At 47.8% G+C, this 19,174-nt stretch overlaps 1 protein-coding gene across 1 annotated transcript in view; it reads left to right on the forward strand.

Moving 5' to 3' along the window:
• Positions 1 to 19,174, forward strand: part of LOC149455652 (cytochrome P450 2K4-like) — a 90,771-nt gene that overhangs the window by 52,182 nt on the left and 19,415 nt on the right. The window contains exon 8 of the mRNA XM_089686045.1: positions 6,341 to 6,525. Coding sequence (XP_089542171.1) covers positions 6,341 to 6,525 — 185 coding nt within the window. The remainder of the gene's footprint in view (positions 1 to 6,340; positions 6,526 to 19,174) is intronic.

Genomic DNA, 19,174 nt, shown 5'->3' on the forward strand with positions numbered 1-19,174 from the left:
AATAGTGCTTGAGCAGAGAAGACAGCTCTTAGAGATGAAGGACCACCCCTAGCTACGGGATCCAAATGACAAGAATAGTACCCAATGGGTCTGGTTTGCCCTCCATGTTCTTGAGCTAGGACCCCCGTGACGTGGCCTTGCTTTTCTGACACAGTTTGAAAGGTTTCTCATAATCTGGAAGTCCCAAGGCAGGAGCAGTGGATATTGCTTGTTTCAGCAGAATAAAATTATCCATGGCCTTGCTTGACAAGGTAAATGGCACAGACTTGAGAGCATCATAAAATGGTTGCATACGGACCGATGCATCAGGGATCCATGCCCTGCAGTAGGATATGAGTCCAAGAAAGGCATGCAGTTGTTTAGCTGCTTTAGGTTGGGGAATATCCTGGATTACAGCTACACGGTCCCCCAGTCTTGTTTGAAAATACTGCCATAAGGGGTGACACGGGTTTGCCCATTTCCTAACGAGAGTTGGGGCGTGGTGGTTGATATTCACGCTGCCCGTCTCGGGGGTCCCTGTCTTATCTGGGGGCTCTGCATTCTCTTCTAAAGTGTCCCCGTTTCCCACAGTTATAACAGGTGATCCTTTCCCTGATATTTGGCAATGGTGGTGGACGAGTGTAGGTGGGATCTTCATCATTGACCACCATGAGGGGCGCTGGTTTTTTTCCTTTTTTATTTTCTATGCCTCTGGCCACCAACAGTCATCAGACATCTTCATAGAGCGGTATTCAGGGCGGGCCACCATCAGACCTTTCCTGATATCCTCTTTGAGCCCTGAGACAAAAGCAGTTGAGAGCATGTGTGTTTGTGCCTTTTCATATTGAGAGAAGCCCAGATCATCAAAGGCCTGTATGAGTCTGGCATAATACTTCTCCACAGACTCCCCTTTATCTTGGGTGATGTCTTGAATTGTGGTAGTCTGATCCGCCAATTTCTCCTTTGTTTAGTCGTGGAGCTGGACACAAAACTCCACGCCTGAAGAACAGGAAATAGCACTTGTCAGGCAGGCATCATTGAAGCCCATCTGCATAACTGGCCAGAAAACATGTCCTGCTTTAATTTGGCATAGACTGAGCAGGTCTTTCCAAGCAGCTGAGTAAGTTTCTTGTATCTGCACTACCCAGCGGTAAAAGGGCATTGGCTGTTTCTCTGGGTCAGGCAGACTCGTCACTAAGGCCGCTGCTTGTGATGGGGTAAAAGCGACATACATTACCGGTGCCCCTTCCGGTAATCTTGAATGTCGGTGTTGTCTTGTGTACTGTTCCGGTTTAGTTTGTACTCCACTGTGCGTGGGTTTGGGAATCAAATCTATTGGTGCCCTTGTCGCTTGCAGCTGTCGATCACTCCATTCAGATGCATCGTCATTCAATTGGACATCTGACATAGGTTTGGGAGTCATACCTATCGGCATCCTTCCTGCTTGAGGTTGTTGATCATCCGACTCGAATACATTGTCATTCATGTATCCGGCTTGTGAAGGTGACACTTCCATATTGGGGAAAACGGGAGTGTGGTAGGAACCATCCTGGTTTAGAACAGGGAGAACTGGGTATATGCCTTATTTAGGCCTTCCGGGTGTACCAAGATGGCCGGCGAACAGAAGTGCACTGGGCTGGGCAGGAAGTGACAACACAGGTGTAGCAAGATGGCTGCTAGCAGGAAGTGTACTGGGCAGGAAGGGACAAAGCAGGAGCAGCAAGATGGCTGCCATCAGGAAGTGCACTGGGCAGGGCTGGGGTGGTGGGCATAAAGTAAGCGTTAGACAAAGGGCAGGGCTGTCCCTCCCCTCCTCCACCCCACATTCCAACATAGGGCGGTGGTTTTAGCAAACTTCCAATTACAATTTTGTGATACAAATACATTATACAATTGCCATTTTCTTGAATTTCTTCCAACTATCCTTCTTTATACAACACTTTTCCAGTTCTGTACAAAACTTCTGTCACGTTCAGCAAACCTTTATCACATAACATTCCTCTCTGTTCCTACAATGATTCATGCCAGTAATCCTTTTCAATATTTTAACACATTAATGGTACACATAAACAGTTTATTTTTTATTTTCTCCCCTGTAGCAATACCTGTTCTGTCCACTACTCTTTGTGGATAACTTCGGCTACATTATACCAAACTTCTTGCTGTCCTCAAGCACATGTTTGTCAACTAAGACATCTTTCTTCTCTTTTTTTTTTTTTCGCCATACCTCCTTATCTTTAATTCCACATACTTTTCCTTTTCTCTCTCTGCAACCAGGTCACATGCTAACATTCCTTTCTAGGGGTCTTATCAGCGTCTGACCCATCTCCTCCCCCCTTCTCTGTCCTTCCTAACAGGAATCTAAGACACTTCACAGGCTGCTGTCCAGACTTTCCTTAACCCTTAACAAACCACAACCTTCTGTTATGAATGGCAAACATTAGCTTACAGACACACATTTAGGACATAACATAGCAGTCTATCTTGGTGGGCTCTGAGTACAGACCACTGAGTAACTCATCGTAACCCACACAAACAGTTACGGCACCCGCTGTCACACTACCGTGACGCATATCCGACACCTCTTCTGTTGTGGTCAACACACAAGGTTACCACACCCAGAGAAATTATGTGTCAAAACCCTCAGTAGGTCCACTCCTCTTCCACCTCAAGACTGATACATAAAAACACACAACAGAGACCCAGGTAACAGATAAGCACATGCAGGTATATTTAAATAAACTCCGGGCATACAAGGTTACCTGCCTTTATTGACCTTTAGCAGCCGTACTAGGCACAGGTATGAATCAACAACAAAGACAGGATAAGCAATGGTAAGATAGCAAAATATATCTTACCATGCTCCGAGAGGTGATCAAGCTCTCCGGCCTGTCCAGTTTGACTGACACCGTACGCCTTTTCATGGCGGCTGGCTGCAGGTTCATTATTCAGTTCCCAGGTTTCTTGGCACCAAATTGTTTTAGTCTTGGACTTAATCATCCAGTGCTTATCTGTTCCTGTCCAAAATTTATGACGCTGGCCAGCTTGTGGAATGTGCGCACATAAAGAAACTCACACTGACACCTTTGGTCTGTGAAAACTTCTCTCTAATTTATTGAAATGAAACCGTGAGCTTATATATGAAAAATGATGCGAACATCACGTGATAACAGCATAAGCATTATATTAGTCTTTGATTGGTCACTTTACACGAAAACAATCTCCGTCATGGTATAGGTGTGATCTTCTTCAGTCTTATCTTAAAAAGAGAAAAACATTCTTTTGTCTTCCAAATCACACGATGGGAGGGGGTCTGTTCCTGTGAGCAAATATTTCTTAAGCAAGGATTTCTTAAAGTACCACAAAGCCCAGCAGGCAGAAAATATTCACACAACATATGTATTAAAGTATAAAAGTAAATATTTATAAAACTTATAGAAATAGCGTATATATATATATATATATATTCAATAGGAAACGAAATAGGCATTTTACCAAATCCATCACACAGGCAGTGTAAGTATATGAATTTGATTTGTTATCCTCTGTACTGCACCACATAAACTGTCAGAGGGCAAATACGTTGACAAAAATTATGCTGATAGAAGGAAAAGTGAATAGTGAGATGATCTTATACGCTGCTGTCCTTTCAGGAACCTGGGGTGGAGAGATGAACCAACTGTATTTCCTAAATGTATGTGATATAATTCACCTACCTAAACTGTGTTATGGGGCTGTGTAGTCAGCTGCTAAAGCAGTACCCATATACAGTTTCCATATACTGCAAGTATGTCATCTGTACTTGGCTGTTTACTTGATGTTTTGTTTTAAAGTGCACCTGTGCCCAGACTATGAACATTTAAACATTTACATATTCTTAAACAGTAAAGTAAAATTAAAACAAGCCTTACTCATCCCTCCAGCTGCTTGTACTGTAAAACAATGCATTCTCAAAGATCACAATAAAGACGGTATATGTCAGGCTTCAGTCAGTTTCTAACAGTTTAGAAACACCTGCTGTGTGTTTTACATTAGAGAACTGTAGGCTGCCAATATATGTTCTCCATAAAAATTATTTCAGTGTCTCTGTTGTGCACTTCAGGGCCCTTTCACACTATGTGCAGGCCTAGCAACTGGCTTGAAGGCCCTGACACTGTCACGGGGAACAGGTCACATGCTCCTTCATACCTCAAAATGCTGAGTATTAACAAGCCGCAGTATATTTACATATTCTTAATAAGCAATTCTTAAAAGGCGTCATACAATCCTTTACTCATCTTTCTAGCTGCTTGTGTTAAGTAAATCATTCTCCAAGATCACAACAATAGCTCTAAAGTCAGGTTCCAACTGACTGCCAAGACCATCAAGAGGCTACCAAGATTCTGCTATAATAGAAAAAAGGTCCAGGACTGATTTCTTAATCTGTGCTTTACTACTTATTGGTAGTGTTAGCCTATATGTTCAAGTTGAACGTTAGTTTGACTCGAACATTGGCCGTTCGTGTGTTTGGTGAACACAGGAATGGTAAGGGCGTTCGGTGGGCTGTTCGCCCACTGCACCCCACAATTCACTGTGCCCTGACAGTGCATTATTAGCCAAAGCAATGCACCTAACCGCAGGATGATATCACAAGGGGGTGGGATGATCCCGCCTCCTTATGCTGTCATCACAATATTTAAGAACTGTCATCCCGGCCCAGCTGTCAGACTGCAGAAGCCAGCGTTGAGAGTGAATTGTGTTTTTTTTTTTTTTAAATCTTTTTTCAAGTTGGGGTGGCAGCAGGCATTTTAATTGAAATTGGATCTACTTTTGGGGGACATATTTTACATTTTTGTTTTTAATAATGGACTTGCCAAGGACTGTCTACTGTCATTGTTTAGAGTACACTTTTTCTGTGAATGAGTAGTGGTACCATGTACCCCATACTCATTCACATGGGGGGGAAGAATCTGGGGGCCCCTTTGTAAAAGGAGGCTTCCATATTCCGATAAGCCCCCTGCCTGCAGACCCCCACAACCACCCGCCATGGGGGAAGAGGCCTTTGTCCCTATCAACATGGGGACAAGGTGCTTTGGGGGGTCCCCCTGCCCCAAAGCATGCCCCCCCATGTTGAGGGCATGTGACCTGGTATGGATCAGGAGGGAGGGGGCGCGCTCTTGTCTCCCCCCCCCCCCCCCCCTTTTCCTGACCTGCCAGGCTGCATGCTTGGATAAGTAACCCCATCGACAGCTGAAACATTAAAGAATGTTTTTAATAGCTGTGCATTATCTTACCGCATACTCAGATGCGGTAAGATACCACTTAGTGAATTGTCTCCTCTGTTCGAAGTTTGTGGTCAAACTTTCATTGTGTCCGAATGTAAAACCGTGAACTGAACGGGGGGGTGTTTGGCCCATCACTACTTACTGGTTTGCTCTCCAGCAAGTGCCTGCAATCATTCATCAGGACAACATTGATACTCTATCTTGGCTAATTGTTTCCTATCATGCTGTAATTCTTTGTTATTCCTAGTTTTCTTCTAGACCAGTGTTTATACATTTAACTTTTCTTTTGCTGTTCCTTTTCTATTCATAATAATCAGCCCTGAGGGAGGGGATATTGAATCTGAATGGCATTGGCTTCCTATAAACTTTCAATAAATATTCCACCTTACCAGGAAGATTGATATTTCTCTCCTATCTTCCTTAGCCTTTTGAATATGGGCTTCGTCCCTTTTTGAGTGGAGTGCCTATTCTTTTATTTCTTCTCACTACTCATTGAGACCTTGACAGAAGCAAGTATACTGGTTGCCTGCTCTGACTGTGAACATGTTCTGGGTCAATGTTTCAGATGTGAATGCAATGATGAGGATGACAGTCCTGGAATGTGTACCTTTCAAAAGATATTAGCAGTAGCACTCACAACATATTTATCCTGGCAATTTCATTTAACACTTTAATACCATGCTATAGCCGAAAGACGGCTACAGCGTGACTCTCTTGTTCTGGGAGGACGTCTATAGAACACGCATCGGGTGCGCTCTGTGACCTCTATGTCCTTTTGGATACAGCTAATCACAAATTGCAGTAAGGGCCAATCACAGCAGCCCTTTACTATGTGATCAGTTGTATCCAATCACAGCTGATCACATGTAAACTGACTTGCCTGTTTTCGGCAGTCTTCATCACACGTTGCGTCTCTGCGGGGAAAAGACAGCCAATACCAGCAAGGCTCTCAATACTTGGGACAGCGCTGAAAGCTGAAAATTGGCCTAGGTAAGAAGGGGGTAAAAGTGCCTAGTGTTAAAGTGGTTAATGAACTATATATACAGACAATACAGAGAAACTTAAAATAATTCTATATGTCTATATCTCAATGACAGAAAATGTTCAGAATGAAATTGAAAAGGTCATTGGTTCAGGGGAACCTCGGGTGATGCATAGAAAACAGATGCCTTATACTGATGCTGTCATCCATGAAATCCAAAGGTTTGGTAACACTGTGCCAATGAACGTTCCGCATGCCACTACTCAAGATGTGACTTTCAAAGGATTCTTTATACCCCAAGTGAGTATCACATTTTATCTTTTATTTATTTTATGAACTGCTCAAATTTTAAATGCATTGGTTAAAAAATGCTGGGCATTAAAAAAATAAATGTAATGCAAACAGACATTTTCTTTTTTTTTAGGTGTTGCCTTATGTTAGAATGACAGGTGACCAGGGCTTTTTTCCAGTGGGAACGCAATTCCAGCACCTCCAGCATTGGATGTATGTAATGGCAAGGGGTGCTGGGATGTGCTGGACAGTCTATTGATGCTGGCTGCTGGGAGATCTGATGTTGCTGCTGGTGTCTTTTGTTGATGGGGTGGCATTTTATTGTGGGGGGTCCATTGTTGCTGGTGGATCTATTGTTGCTGGAAGGGGGACACTGTTGAGGGAGTGGTCTTTGCTGCTGTCAGCTGGACAGTCTATTGATGCTGGTTGCTTGGAGATCTGTTGTTGCTGCTGGTATCTATTGTTGATGGAGTAGCATTTTGTTGTGGGGGTCCATTGTTGCTGGTGCATCTATTGTTGCTGGGAGGTCTGTTGCTGCTGGCTGCAGGGAATCTGTTTTACTGCTTTTCTTGTTATCATTAACAATTAACAAATTCCATGCAAAGTACTTAGCACCTCAAAATTATACTTGCCTCTGTATTCTCTAAAGGGAGTGGTACTGGAAGGTGGGTAGGGGGTGGAACCAAGGGACGGTGCTCAGAGGTGGGGGGGCAGAGACAAGAAGTGATTCAGAAGTGGGGAGTGTCTGCATCTATTCTCTGAGGAGACCACTGTTTTTTGGTTTTTTTTTTTACAGCAACCTGTGTACAGAACCAAATAAAAATGTTACATGGCTAATCCAATTAAAGCTGCCAAACTAGCTGCTGACAAACCCTGTGCTTACAATCACACCGGAAAAAAATTACATTAAAGGTACAGTTCACTTCTAGTATGTATAAAGAAGTTGCTCAAATATTCAAAGGTTATACAGCAAACACTCTAGTTCCCCCATCCCTCCCTGCCTCCAACCATCCCCAACACCCCTCCAAACACAGACCTTATCCAGTACCCATACAATAGGCCGGGTGTCGGCAACCCACGGCTCCAGAGCCGCATGCGGCTCTTTTTCACCTTGGCTGCGGCTCCGGAGCACACTGCCCACCAGGTGACAGGCAATAGGGCAGCAATGGGCAAACTACGGCCCGGCGGACCTTTTAATCCGGCCCGCGGAGCTAGGCTCCTCTCACAGTCCGCCCTGAAGACCGGTGTAGCATGAAAATCTGTCTCCTATGAGGATCTGTCCCCCTCGACGTATCTGCGCATGTGCCGGAGATCGCCGATCGGCTGCTAATGCCTGAAACTGGCACATGCGCAGATACGTCGAGGGGGACAGATCCTCATAGGAGACAGATTTTCATGCTACACCGGAACGGCGTGGGAACACGGCGAGAGGAACGCGCGGAGCAAAGGTAAGTGAATTGACGCAGGGGGGACTTGGGGACTTAATATGGGGGATGAATTAATATGGGGAATGAATTACTATAGGGGGATGAATTACTATATGGGGGATGAATTACTATATGGGGGATGAATTACTATATGGGGGATGTATTACTATGGGGGATGTATTACTATGGGGGATGTATTACTATGGGGGATGTATTACTATATGGGGGATGAATTGCTATATGGGGGATGTATTTTCAGTTTTAAAAATGTGGCTCTCAAAATAAATTTCAATCGTGGTTTTGGCGAGATTTGGCTCAGTTGAAAAAAAAAAGGTTGCTCACCACTGACCTAAGGCTATGATTGTGATTATGACGATACACTGTGGCCCTGATTAACCCTTTGCTTACTGGACCCTTAAACCCCCTTCATGACCAGAGCGCTTTTTGCAATATATGCAGTGTTGGATTTGTTTTAAATGTTGCAATGGTTTTGCGGCTCCCAGTCTCTTTTTCCCTCTCGGAAACGGGTCCAAGTGGCTCTTTATGTCTTAAAGGTTGCAGACCCCTGCAATAGGCGAACACCACTTAAGGCTTGGTTCACACCTGTGATTGTTGCAATCTGCTGTGAGAAAAAAATCCCCAACCCTATCTAAAAACACAGTGGCTGAAAATGCATAGATGTGAATATGCCCCATAGAAAACCATGTTAAATGGACTATAGTGAGTTTCTGCAAAAGGCAAAAAGCACTGAAAAATGGAAAAAAGGTGTAAACTAGGCCTAACTCACCACCACTAAGTAGTCCCCTGCCTATCTCTCTAATTGATCAGAGTCCATTTGCCAGAAACCATTGATGTGCAGCGCTGCCCCAAAAGAGCCCCTGGCGACTGGGCCTATTTCCCCCTTACAGCACCTACAGCCAGGCACATAGCATTTCTGGCACAAGTCCACAGGTTCAGTAATCAGTCTAGGGGATTTTTTTTTTTGGTGTTTTTATTGGGGAACAATGAACTTAGGTTGGGAGCATAGGATACCACAAACTGTAGAAATTGGACATCTTGAGGATCACTTTAATTTCTGGCTGCTCTCTACAGGTTGCAACTGTACTGCACAACTTTTAGCTGCAATGTACTTTCTCAGCTGTCTGCAATGGTGGTAGTAGTACTACTACTACTACAACTCCTTGCTGTCTTGCACTGCTCCTGACTATACTAAGTTCAGTCTCTGAGAAGTGGTGTGTCTCTAGTTAACTTTCACAACTTCTGGCTGCACCCAGTCCAGACTTATTGTCAGGGATAGCTCCCTCACCGTCAAACAGCTGTGCGTCGGCACCGGATCCCTGCAGCCGTGGCGGCGCGAGTTTAAATGCTCAGGAGCGTGCGAGTGCATGCATGCGCACTAGCGTACACGTAACCGCAAGGCAGGCTATTTAAACCACCAGCACAGTTTAGCATATGCCTTCTGGTCTATAACTTCTTGCACTTCATAACCTGATTCTGTTGCATATATATGATCTGACCCTGACTAAGAAAGAACTCCGCCTGCACTGACCCGGCTTTTCCCTGACTATCCGCTTGCCTGCTCCCTTGTACCTGACCCGCTTGATTGATCTTGACTCAGCTTGTCTGACACTGCTGCACATACATACCTGTATCTGCACCTGGCCTGTATCTTGGTTGCCGCCATACTTACCTGCTGTAGGTACGTTCCTGCACCTGGCCTGCACCCTGGTTACCGCCATATCTGCCTGCTGCCGCACCTACGCTCCTGTGTCCGCTCCTGGTCTGTATCCTGGTTGCCGCCATACCTGCCTGCTGCTGCACCCACGTTCCTGCATCTGCACCTGGCCTGCGTGTGGATCTTCTGGGTCCTCACCTGCCTACCATCATCTCCATACCCACCCGGCACTCGTGCCACTCCTGGCTCGGCGCCCTCTGTCCCCACTATCAGGGGCTCCGAGCTGCACATCAGGCTCCCCAACCAGGTACGTGACACTTAGTGTATTGCATTCTACAGTCACTTCTCATTTTAATGTATGTATTAGGTACTTGTTAGTCCCAGAAATGGAGCTTTCACACTGCAGAACCCCTGGCTTGTTGACTCAATGCTGACCTAGTCTGTCTCTCCCTTTCCAGTAGGGCCCTCAGTTAAGCCTAGCTAAAACCTTCATGGTTGTACCAAACTCCTGAGGCCTCTCTCCTTCCTCTCCTCTCTGCCCCAGGGACAGAATCCCCAGCACAGGGGTCTCCACCAGATGCCTGAACTCTGCTCCCAGACTGCCAGGTCTCAGGGCATTTTAGGGGGTTTTTCTCCACCTACTGGGCACACCTCCCCAGGGATTGGTTGGAGATCCATAAATATTCAGGCTGCTTGTTCTGCTCTTCCTCCCATTATACTTCAAGAACATTCCAGGAGACCACGGGAAAGCAGCAGACCAGCAACCTTTGAGACTCTGCACAGCTCCTAACACAATTAACCCCTGCTCCTCTGCCTACCGGGGAGCCAACTAAATTGACCTAGCAACCTACCAACTACGAGGGTGCTAAAAATGCTAAAGCTTCAGCATGACAGAGAACTACAATTGAAAAAAGAGATTTCTATAATGACACCCTCCACGATTCTCACATAACATGACCCATTTAAACATGATTGGTGAGGCTGGGGTCAGAGACAGTAAATTAAAGCTTCCAGGAAGTGCACCTTCTCCCTCCTACTTATCCTATGCACAGCTATGTGCATGTAAATGCAGTTGATTATAAAGATCTTGTAATGAAATGTCTTCAGCCTTTACCATTTGCAGGTCGTTAATCAATTCTGCAGCCCAGGTCTCTGCTGTACACACCTGACGTCATTGGATGACTTTCAGGCAAGGACAGTGCTTCAAACCTGTGCCTGATCAACAGGTCTACTGTTTGATCAGATCACAGAGAGGTCTGTGTTCCTAACACCCCGGTCACATTCGTATGCCATGCGACTTTCAAATCGTATGCCAAGACGCACCATATTGTCCACTATTGGAGCAGTCATATTGGTGCGGTTCCGACTTGGTCAGAGTCACACAGATTTCTAAAGTAGTGCATGCGCTTCTTATGGTGCGATATGCATACACATCTGTGTCAGATGTCTTGCAAACTGCACCTCAAATCAGCAAGTCAGCCGACTTTGAAATTGTGCGACTTCACTGTAAGTCGCACGATTTTAAAATCGGCTTTGATGTGACCGGGGTATAAATAAGCTACCATTGCTGACATCTTCTTTTGAGAAACTCCTAAGCTGTCATGCTGACATTTTGACTTCACCTTTGTGTCACTAATGAAAAACATGCATAGAGATAATTAATGCTGACACTTTTCCAACACTCATGTACAGCATCCTTGTTTCAGACCTTTGACTGAAGATGCTGTTGGCCAATATGTCTTTAATGCTGTTGGCCAATATGTCTTTAATACCCAAACCACAGAAAGATCACTGTTTAACACAAAACTATAGACCAATCTCAGTAATGAATAATGATCTGAAAATATTTAGCCACATTTTGGCGGACAGGTTGGCCCCTATTATCTCCTCTTTGGTCTCCCCAGACCAATCGGGTTTCATTCCTGACAGATTCATTACTGATAACATTCGCCTCACTCTAAATGTTATTCAAGATGCCAATCTTCATTCTAAAGAGGTTCTGTTGATGAGTCTAGACATAAACAAGGCCTTTGATAGTGTGCTTTGGCCTTATTTATTCTCCTTGCTACGGAAAATGGGCTTCAGCTATGGGTTTTTGGCTGGTGGGCATGCCCTGTACGACTCCCCTAAAACGAGAATAAGGCTCCCTGGCTGTAATTCTGACTTTTTTTACGCTGGGTAGAGGCACCCGTCAGGGTTGTCCTCTTTCACTCCTCTTGTTTGCGCTGGTGTTGGAAACTTTGGCAGTGGCGATTAAATCACATCCGGATATTTCTGGCTATCCATTATTAATTTCACATTTCAAAATAAGCATGTATGCTGATGACGTTATGCTTTTTCTTACTAAACCATTAACTTCATTGCCTAATTTATGTGCCTTACTGAACGATTTTGCTGTAGCGTCAGGTCTCACTGTTAATTTCACCAAATCGGTGATTATGCCTGTTAATGTTCCTGATTCCCTAAGTGCATCTCTCCGTAGTTCTTTTCCGTTTCGTTGGGCCATGGATCGTATATCCTATTTGGGGGTTAATCTCACTCCCAGATACTCGGATATGTTTACTGCTAATTATCCATCATGTGTATCACGTCTCTCTACTCTATTAAAGATTTGGCATGGTTACCCTATTTCCTTTCTGGGTAGAGTCACGGCTGTTAAAATTAATATCTTGCTAAATTACTTTATCTTTTCAGAGCACTTCCAGTCCCGGTCTCGAAAACGTTTTTAGACCACTTTCAGCGGACTATTAACAATTTTATTTGGGGTAATAAGCGTCCACGCTTTGCTTCATCCATTTTGTACCGCTGACAACGGACTGGAGGTCTCGGTCTTCCCAATTTTTGGATATATTACCTCTCGGCCCGTTTTGCGCAACTATCACAATGGGCGACTATTAATTCCCAGACCCCATGGATCAAATTTGAATCTCAGTCTATACGCCCATTCTACTTACCGGGTATTCTCTGGTCCAAAGCCTCTCCCCGATCGCTTACCTTCCATAACTCCATAGTGACCCATTCACTGACACTTTGGTCCAAATACAAAATTAAATTGAATCTAGTCTCTCCTATTCCCCCAGGGGTTTCATTTATTGGTGATCCTACTTTTGTTGCAGCTTTTTCCTCCCCTCAAACGTTTCGTTGGTGGTATGATTGTTCCCTTATCAGATTATCTGATTTCCAGAGAGGAGGATCATACATTACTTTTGATATGCTGCGCAAGTTTTTTGATATCCCTCTTTGTGAGTACCATCGCTACTGTCAGGGATCGCGGCTCCGTGCTCCACGATCGCGGCTCTGTCCCCCGCGCATGTGCATTGGCGGCAGATCGCGCCGGGACACAGGCACTAGGTCCCGGCGAGCCGCGGCTGACAGGACGCCGCGCATGCGCAGTAGGTGCCGGGGGCGCGCCTCAGGCGCCCAATGACAGCCGGGGGCGCATCCTAGCCGGCCAATGACCGTGCAGGGCGCACTATTTAAAGATGCCCTGCACTGTCACAGATTGCCGCAAGGTCTTCCTGTGATCCCGAGTTCCTGTACCTGTCTAGTGACCCTGATTGACCCTGACTACGCTGCCTGCTCCTGTGATTGACCCGGATTGTCCTGACTATTCTGCCTGCTCCTGTGATTGACCCGGATTGTCCTGACTACTCTGCCTGCTCCTGTGATTGACCCGGATTGCCCTGACCATTCTACGGATTGACTTCCCTGCTGACCCTGCGTGTGACCCGACTACTCTTCGCCTACCGATTCTGTACCCCGCTTACCCTCACGGGCCCACGATCCGTTACTACCCTGCTGGGGCCGCCATCCTCTTCATATCTGGCTCTCCCGGTACCTGTCCCCAAAGGTCTCCTCAGCCACTGGTGGGCCTGCTCGGAGGTCATGACCTGGCCCGGGACTGTTTCAAGTCCATCCCCACCATCAGGGGCTCTGGTGAAAGCACAGCCCGGGCTTAGACCCCACGCTCTGAGTAGGTCTGTCAGTTGGCAGCCTGAGGCACCACCTGGCGGATCATAACAGTACCTTGCTGCGCCCGACTGGAGGACCGCATGGAGTCATTAGCTGCCCTGACTCCCCCTGCTCAGAGTCCTCCACCTGCAGAACCTCCCGCTAACACGGTATCCGGAGCGGTTGCCACACCCCTAGCTCCTGAACCCCGCGTTCCTCTGCTGGAACGATTCCGTGGTGGCTGGAGCCGCTTCCGAGCCTTCCGGAACGCTTGCACCCTGTACTTTGACTTACAGCCCCGCACGTTCACCACCGAGACCGTCAAGGTGGGGTTTATAGTCTCCCTCCTTCAGGATAAGCCCCAGGATTGGGCTCACCGTCTGATGGAGAAGCACGACCCCCATCTTGACTCCGTGACCGAGTTCTTTCGGGCCATGGCCGTCTTGTATGACGACCCTCAGCGGGCTGCTTCCGCAGAGGCTACTCTATACTCTCTCTGCGGCAGGGCCGCCGGACAGCCGAAGAATACGCGTCCGATTTTAGGCGTTGCATGGGAGACACCAGATGGAACGATGCGGCCTTATGTCACCAGTTCCGCATCGGGCTGTCTGAGTCTCTCAAAGACGAACTAGCACGAGTAGGCCTACCTGACTCCCTGGAAAAACTGATTGAGTTGGCCATTCAAATTGACCGTAGACTAAGGGAACGTCGGCTGGAAAGGAGCAGCCAGGGTCAGAGGGTGGCATGGATTCCATCCAGAGATACAGCTCCAACCCCAGGGAACCATCCGCGAAGCACGGAAACAGGGGACAACCCAGAACCCATGCAGCTGGGATTGGCCCGTTCCCACTTATCGGTCAAGGAACGTCAGAGGAGACTATCACAGAACCTATGTCTGTACTGCGGGGAAGCTGGTCATCAGGTGCGCTCCTGTCTTGCTAAAATGAGTAAGTCCACGCCCGTTTCTTTTACTTTACCTGCAGGAAGGGATGATCAGTCGAGTTACCTGGCCATTCCTGTGTCTTTACAGCTCCCCGGAGGAACATTGTCGGTGACCGAAATCGTTGACTCAGGAGCCTGTAGTTGCTTCATCGATCTGACTTTTGCCCACCGGCAAAAAATCCCTCTCCAGACCAAAGAAAGGGGGTTCAACATCTTCTTGGCAGATGGGTCCCGTATAAAATCAGGGGTGGTGGACCAGGAGACACCACCCATTTTCACCACATTGGCAGACCATCACCAGGAGTTCCTCCGTTTGGATGCCATCGCATCCCCCCTTTTTCCAGTCATTCTGGGGCTCCCTTGGCTGAGGGCCCATAACCCCCAGATTGACTGGGAAAAGGGAACAATTCAATTTCGTTCACCCTATTGTTTGAGTCACTGCCACGTCACAGGATCCGTGGTTCCCCGGTTCCTCCTGTGCTTGGATGGCGACACCGATTTATCCCAGGTTATTCCTCCGGCCTACCATGACTTCTTAGACGTCTTTAGTAAGCGAGGAGCTGATGTTCTCCCTCCGCACCGTTCCTACGACTGCCCCATAGACCTCCTACCCGGATCTGAAATCTCATTCGGCCGTATCTTTCCCTTGTCCGAAACAGAATCGGGAGTACTGAGGGAATACATTGACGAGAACCTTCAGAAGGGATTTATTCGTCCATCCACATCCCCAGCCGGGGCCGGGTTATTCTTCGTAGAGAAGAAGGACAAATCGTTACGGCCCTGCATAGACTACCGTGACCTGAATAAAATAACGGTAAAGAATCGTTATCCCTTACCCCTAGTCCCCGAGCTCCTCCAGAGATTGAGATCGGCAACGATATTTACTAAATTAGACCTGCGGGGGGCCTATAACCTTGTCCGTATCAGGGAGGGGGATGAGTGGAAGACGGCGTTCCGTACGAAATTCGGTCACTACGAGTATTTGGTGATGCCGTTCGGGCTCTGTAATGCTCCGGCGACCTTTCAGCACTTTATCAACGATGTTTTTCGTGACTTTCTCGATATTTTCGTGGTGGTTTATTTGGATGACATCCTAATTTTTTCCCCCTCACTGGAGGTTCATCGGGGTCACGTGATACGGGTATTAGAACGGTTGCGTCAACACGGGCTATACGCGAAGGCAGAAAAGTGCTGTTTCGAACAACACGAAATCACGTTCTTGGGACTGGTTCTCTCTTCCGCGGGGGTCGCGATGGATCCCCAGAAAGTCACGGCGATCTTAGTTTGGCCAGTACCCGCCGACAAAAAGGGGGTACAGCGTTTCATCGGTTTTTCCAACTTTTACAGGAAGTTTATTAGGAACTTCTCCGGTCTGGTCTCCCCGATCACGCAACTGACGAAACAAGGGGTCCGCTTTAAGTGGACTCCCGAAGCGCAGACAGCATTCGAAAAGCTCAAAGAATTGTTCACCTCTGCTCCCATTCTCTGCCATCCAGATGCTTCTCTCCCATATGTTTTGGAAGTGGACGCCTCCGAAAATGCGGTAGGAGCGGTTTTGTCCCAAAGGAATGGTACCAAGGAACTACTGCACCCTGTGGCGTTCTTCTCCAGGAAGTTGACACCAGCGGAACGCAACTATGACATTGGAGATCGGGAGCTCCTGGCCATTAAAACTGCTCTTGAAGAATGGAGGTATTTACTGGAAGGAGCCACACACCCAATCCTAATATTCACAGATCACAAAAACCTTGAATATTTAAGAACGGCAAAACGACTGAGACCTCGCCAAGCGAGATGGGCTCTTTTTTTCTCTCGATTCTCATTCCATATAACGTACCGACCCGGTACTAAGAACACTAAACCAGACGCTCTGCCCCGCATGTTTGAGGACCCCGACGACGCTGTGGTACCTGACACCATCTTACCTTCTGGGAGTTTCCTCGCTCTACAAACGGAACTTCGCTCCCGGCTTCTCGATGCTTCTGTAGGACTACCAGTTCCGTCTGGGTCACCCCTCCAGAGCCATGGTGGGCTATTTTGGAAGGAAGACCGGATCATGGTCCCAGAAGAAGTGCGAACCTTGGTCCTAGGGCACTGCCACGACCATCCAATGGCGGGCCACTTCGGGGTAACGAAAACTCTGGATCTACTACGGCGCTCGTTCTGGTGGCCAGACATGATCAAGGATTGTGAGCATTACGTCCGAACTTGTCCCACCTGTCAAAGGAACAAGCCCTCCAGGAGCAGGGCATGGGGATTGTTACGTCCATTACCCATACCCAAGCGGGCCTGGCAAATGATAGCCATGCATTTCGTGGTCGAACTTCCACCATCCCAGGGCTACACTGCAATAATGTTGATCGTCGACCGCTTCTCAAAGATGGCACATTTCGTGCCCCTGGAGAAGACCCCATCAGCACCAGAAACGGCACGGATCTTCATCAAGGAAGTGGTTAGGCTTCATGGTGTTCCCGAAGATATAGTGTCAGATCGGGGGGTCCAATTCACCTCCAGGTTCTGGAACGCCTTATGTAAATCGCTGGGAATCAAGCTGTCGCTTTCATCCGCCTACCATCCACAGACCAACGGCCAAACTGAGAGGACAAACCAGACGCTGGAACAGTACTTACGGTGCTACACATCCTACCTTCAGGATGACTGGCTGTCGTTGCTGCCTTCCGCGGAATTCTCATACAACAACTCGAGTCACTCAGCTACGGGTCAATACCCGTTCTTTTCCAATTATGGGTATCATCCCACATTCCTCCCTGATCTGATGCCTGAGAATCCGGTACCGGCATCTCAAGACATCTTGAACTTCTTTTCTGTCAATAACAAGACAATTCAGGAGGCCATCGCTAAAGCCCAAGAGGACAGTAAAAGGGCATTCGACAGAAAGAGAAGAGGAGAATTACTGCTTCAACCAGGGGATCTGGTTTGGCTAGCAACAACCAACTTGAAGATGCTGTGTCCTTCAAGGAAGCTGGGACCCAAGTACATTGGCCCATTTTCGGTAAAACGAGTAGTTAACGAGGTGGCCTACGAACTCGAGCTTCCGCAGACCTTCAAGATACATCCTGTGTTCCATGTATCTCTCCTGAAGCCATCCAGACCGGATCCCTTCCCGGACCATGAATCCAGACCTCCCGAGGCAGTCACCATAGGTGACCAGGAGGAATACGAAGTGGAGACTATCCTCAGTTGCTGAAGGAGGGGGGGCCAGACACAGTTCCTGATAAAATGGAAGGGGTATGGCCCTGAGGAGAACTCATGGGAACCCGCCCAGAACGTCCACGCACCCAGGCTCATCCGGGAATTTTGTCGTGCTCACCCGCGGTGGAGAGGTCAGTGGGGCTCCCGGAGGGTGCCCATTGGGGGGGGCAATGTCAGGGATCGCGGCTCCGTGCTCCACGATCGCGGCTCTGTCCCCCGCGCATGCGCATTGGCGGCAGATCACGCCGGGACACAGGCACTAGGTCCCGGCGAGCCGCGGCTGACAGGACGCCGCGCATGCGCAGTAGGTGACGGGGGCGCGCCTCAGGCGCCCAATGACAGCCGGGGGCGCGTCCTAGCCGGCCAATGACAGTGCAGGGCGCACTATTTAAAGATGCCCTGCACTGTCACAGATTGCCGCAAGGTCTTCCTGTGATCCCGGGTTCCTGTACATGTCTAGTGACCCTGATTGACCCTGACTACGCTGCCTGCTCCTGTGATTGACCCGGATTGTCCTGACTACTCTGCCTGCTCCTGTGATTGACCCGGATTGCCCTGACCATTCTACGGATTGACTTCCCTGCTGACCCTGCGTGTGACCCGACTACTCTTCGCCTACCGATTCTGTACCCCGCTTACCCTCACGGGCCCACGATCCGTTACTACCCTGCTGGGGCCGCCATCCTCTTCATATCTGGCTCTCCCGGTACCTGTCCCCAAAGGTCTCCTCAGCCACTGGTGGGCCTGCTCGGAGGTCGTGACCTGGCCCGGGACTGTTTCAAGTCCATCCCCACCATCAGGGGCTCTGGTGAAAGCACAGCCCGGGCTTAGACCCTACGCTCTGAGTAGGTCTGTCAGTTGGCAGCCTGAGGCACCACCTGGCGGATCATAACAGCTACAGACAGATTAGACACTTTTTTAATTCACATTTTGGCCTTATACCATCCTCCCCGATTTCCTTTTTCGAACGTATCAGCCGTGACTCTCCCATGGGTAGGGGTCTTATTTCTGATCTTTATCATCAATCTTTGACTTGTCTTTTTCATACACCCCCTTTATACAGACAAAAATGGGAGGAGGATAGTGGCGTCACCTTTTTGGATGAGGATTGGGATTCCATGGTGGATAACATATGTAAGTGTTCTAGATCCCTTTCTGTTTGTGAGACGGCCCTTAATTTTTTGACCAGATGGTATTATACACCATCAAGACTAAATGTACTGTTCCCACAAACGTCCCCCCTCTGTTTCCGGGGCTGTGACCTTACGGGAACTTTGGTTCATATATTTTGGGATTGCCCGATAGTATCTGTGATTTGGTGCAAGATATCTGAGGTGGCTACCTTATTGGTGGGTACCCAGGTACGATTGTCTATGCAGACCTGCTTACTGGGGGCTCATATCCTGGGGGTCTCTGATGCCATTATGAGATTGATACATACTATTTGTAT

The sequence above is a fragment of the Staurois parvus genome, unplaced genomic scaffold, assembly GCF_062004578.1.
Source record: "Staurois parvus isolate SC_StPar_1 unplaced genomic scaffold, SC_StPar_1.0 ptg000390l, whole genome shotgun sequence".
Lineage (NCBI taxonomy): Eukaryota > Metazoa > Chordata > Amphibia > Anura > Ranidae > Staurois > Staurois parvus.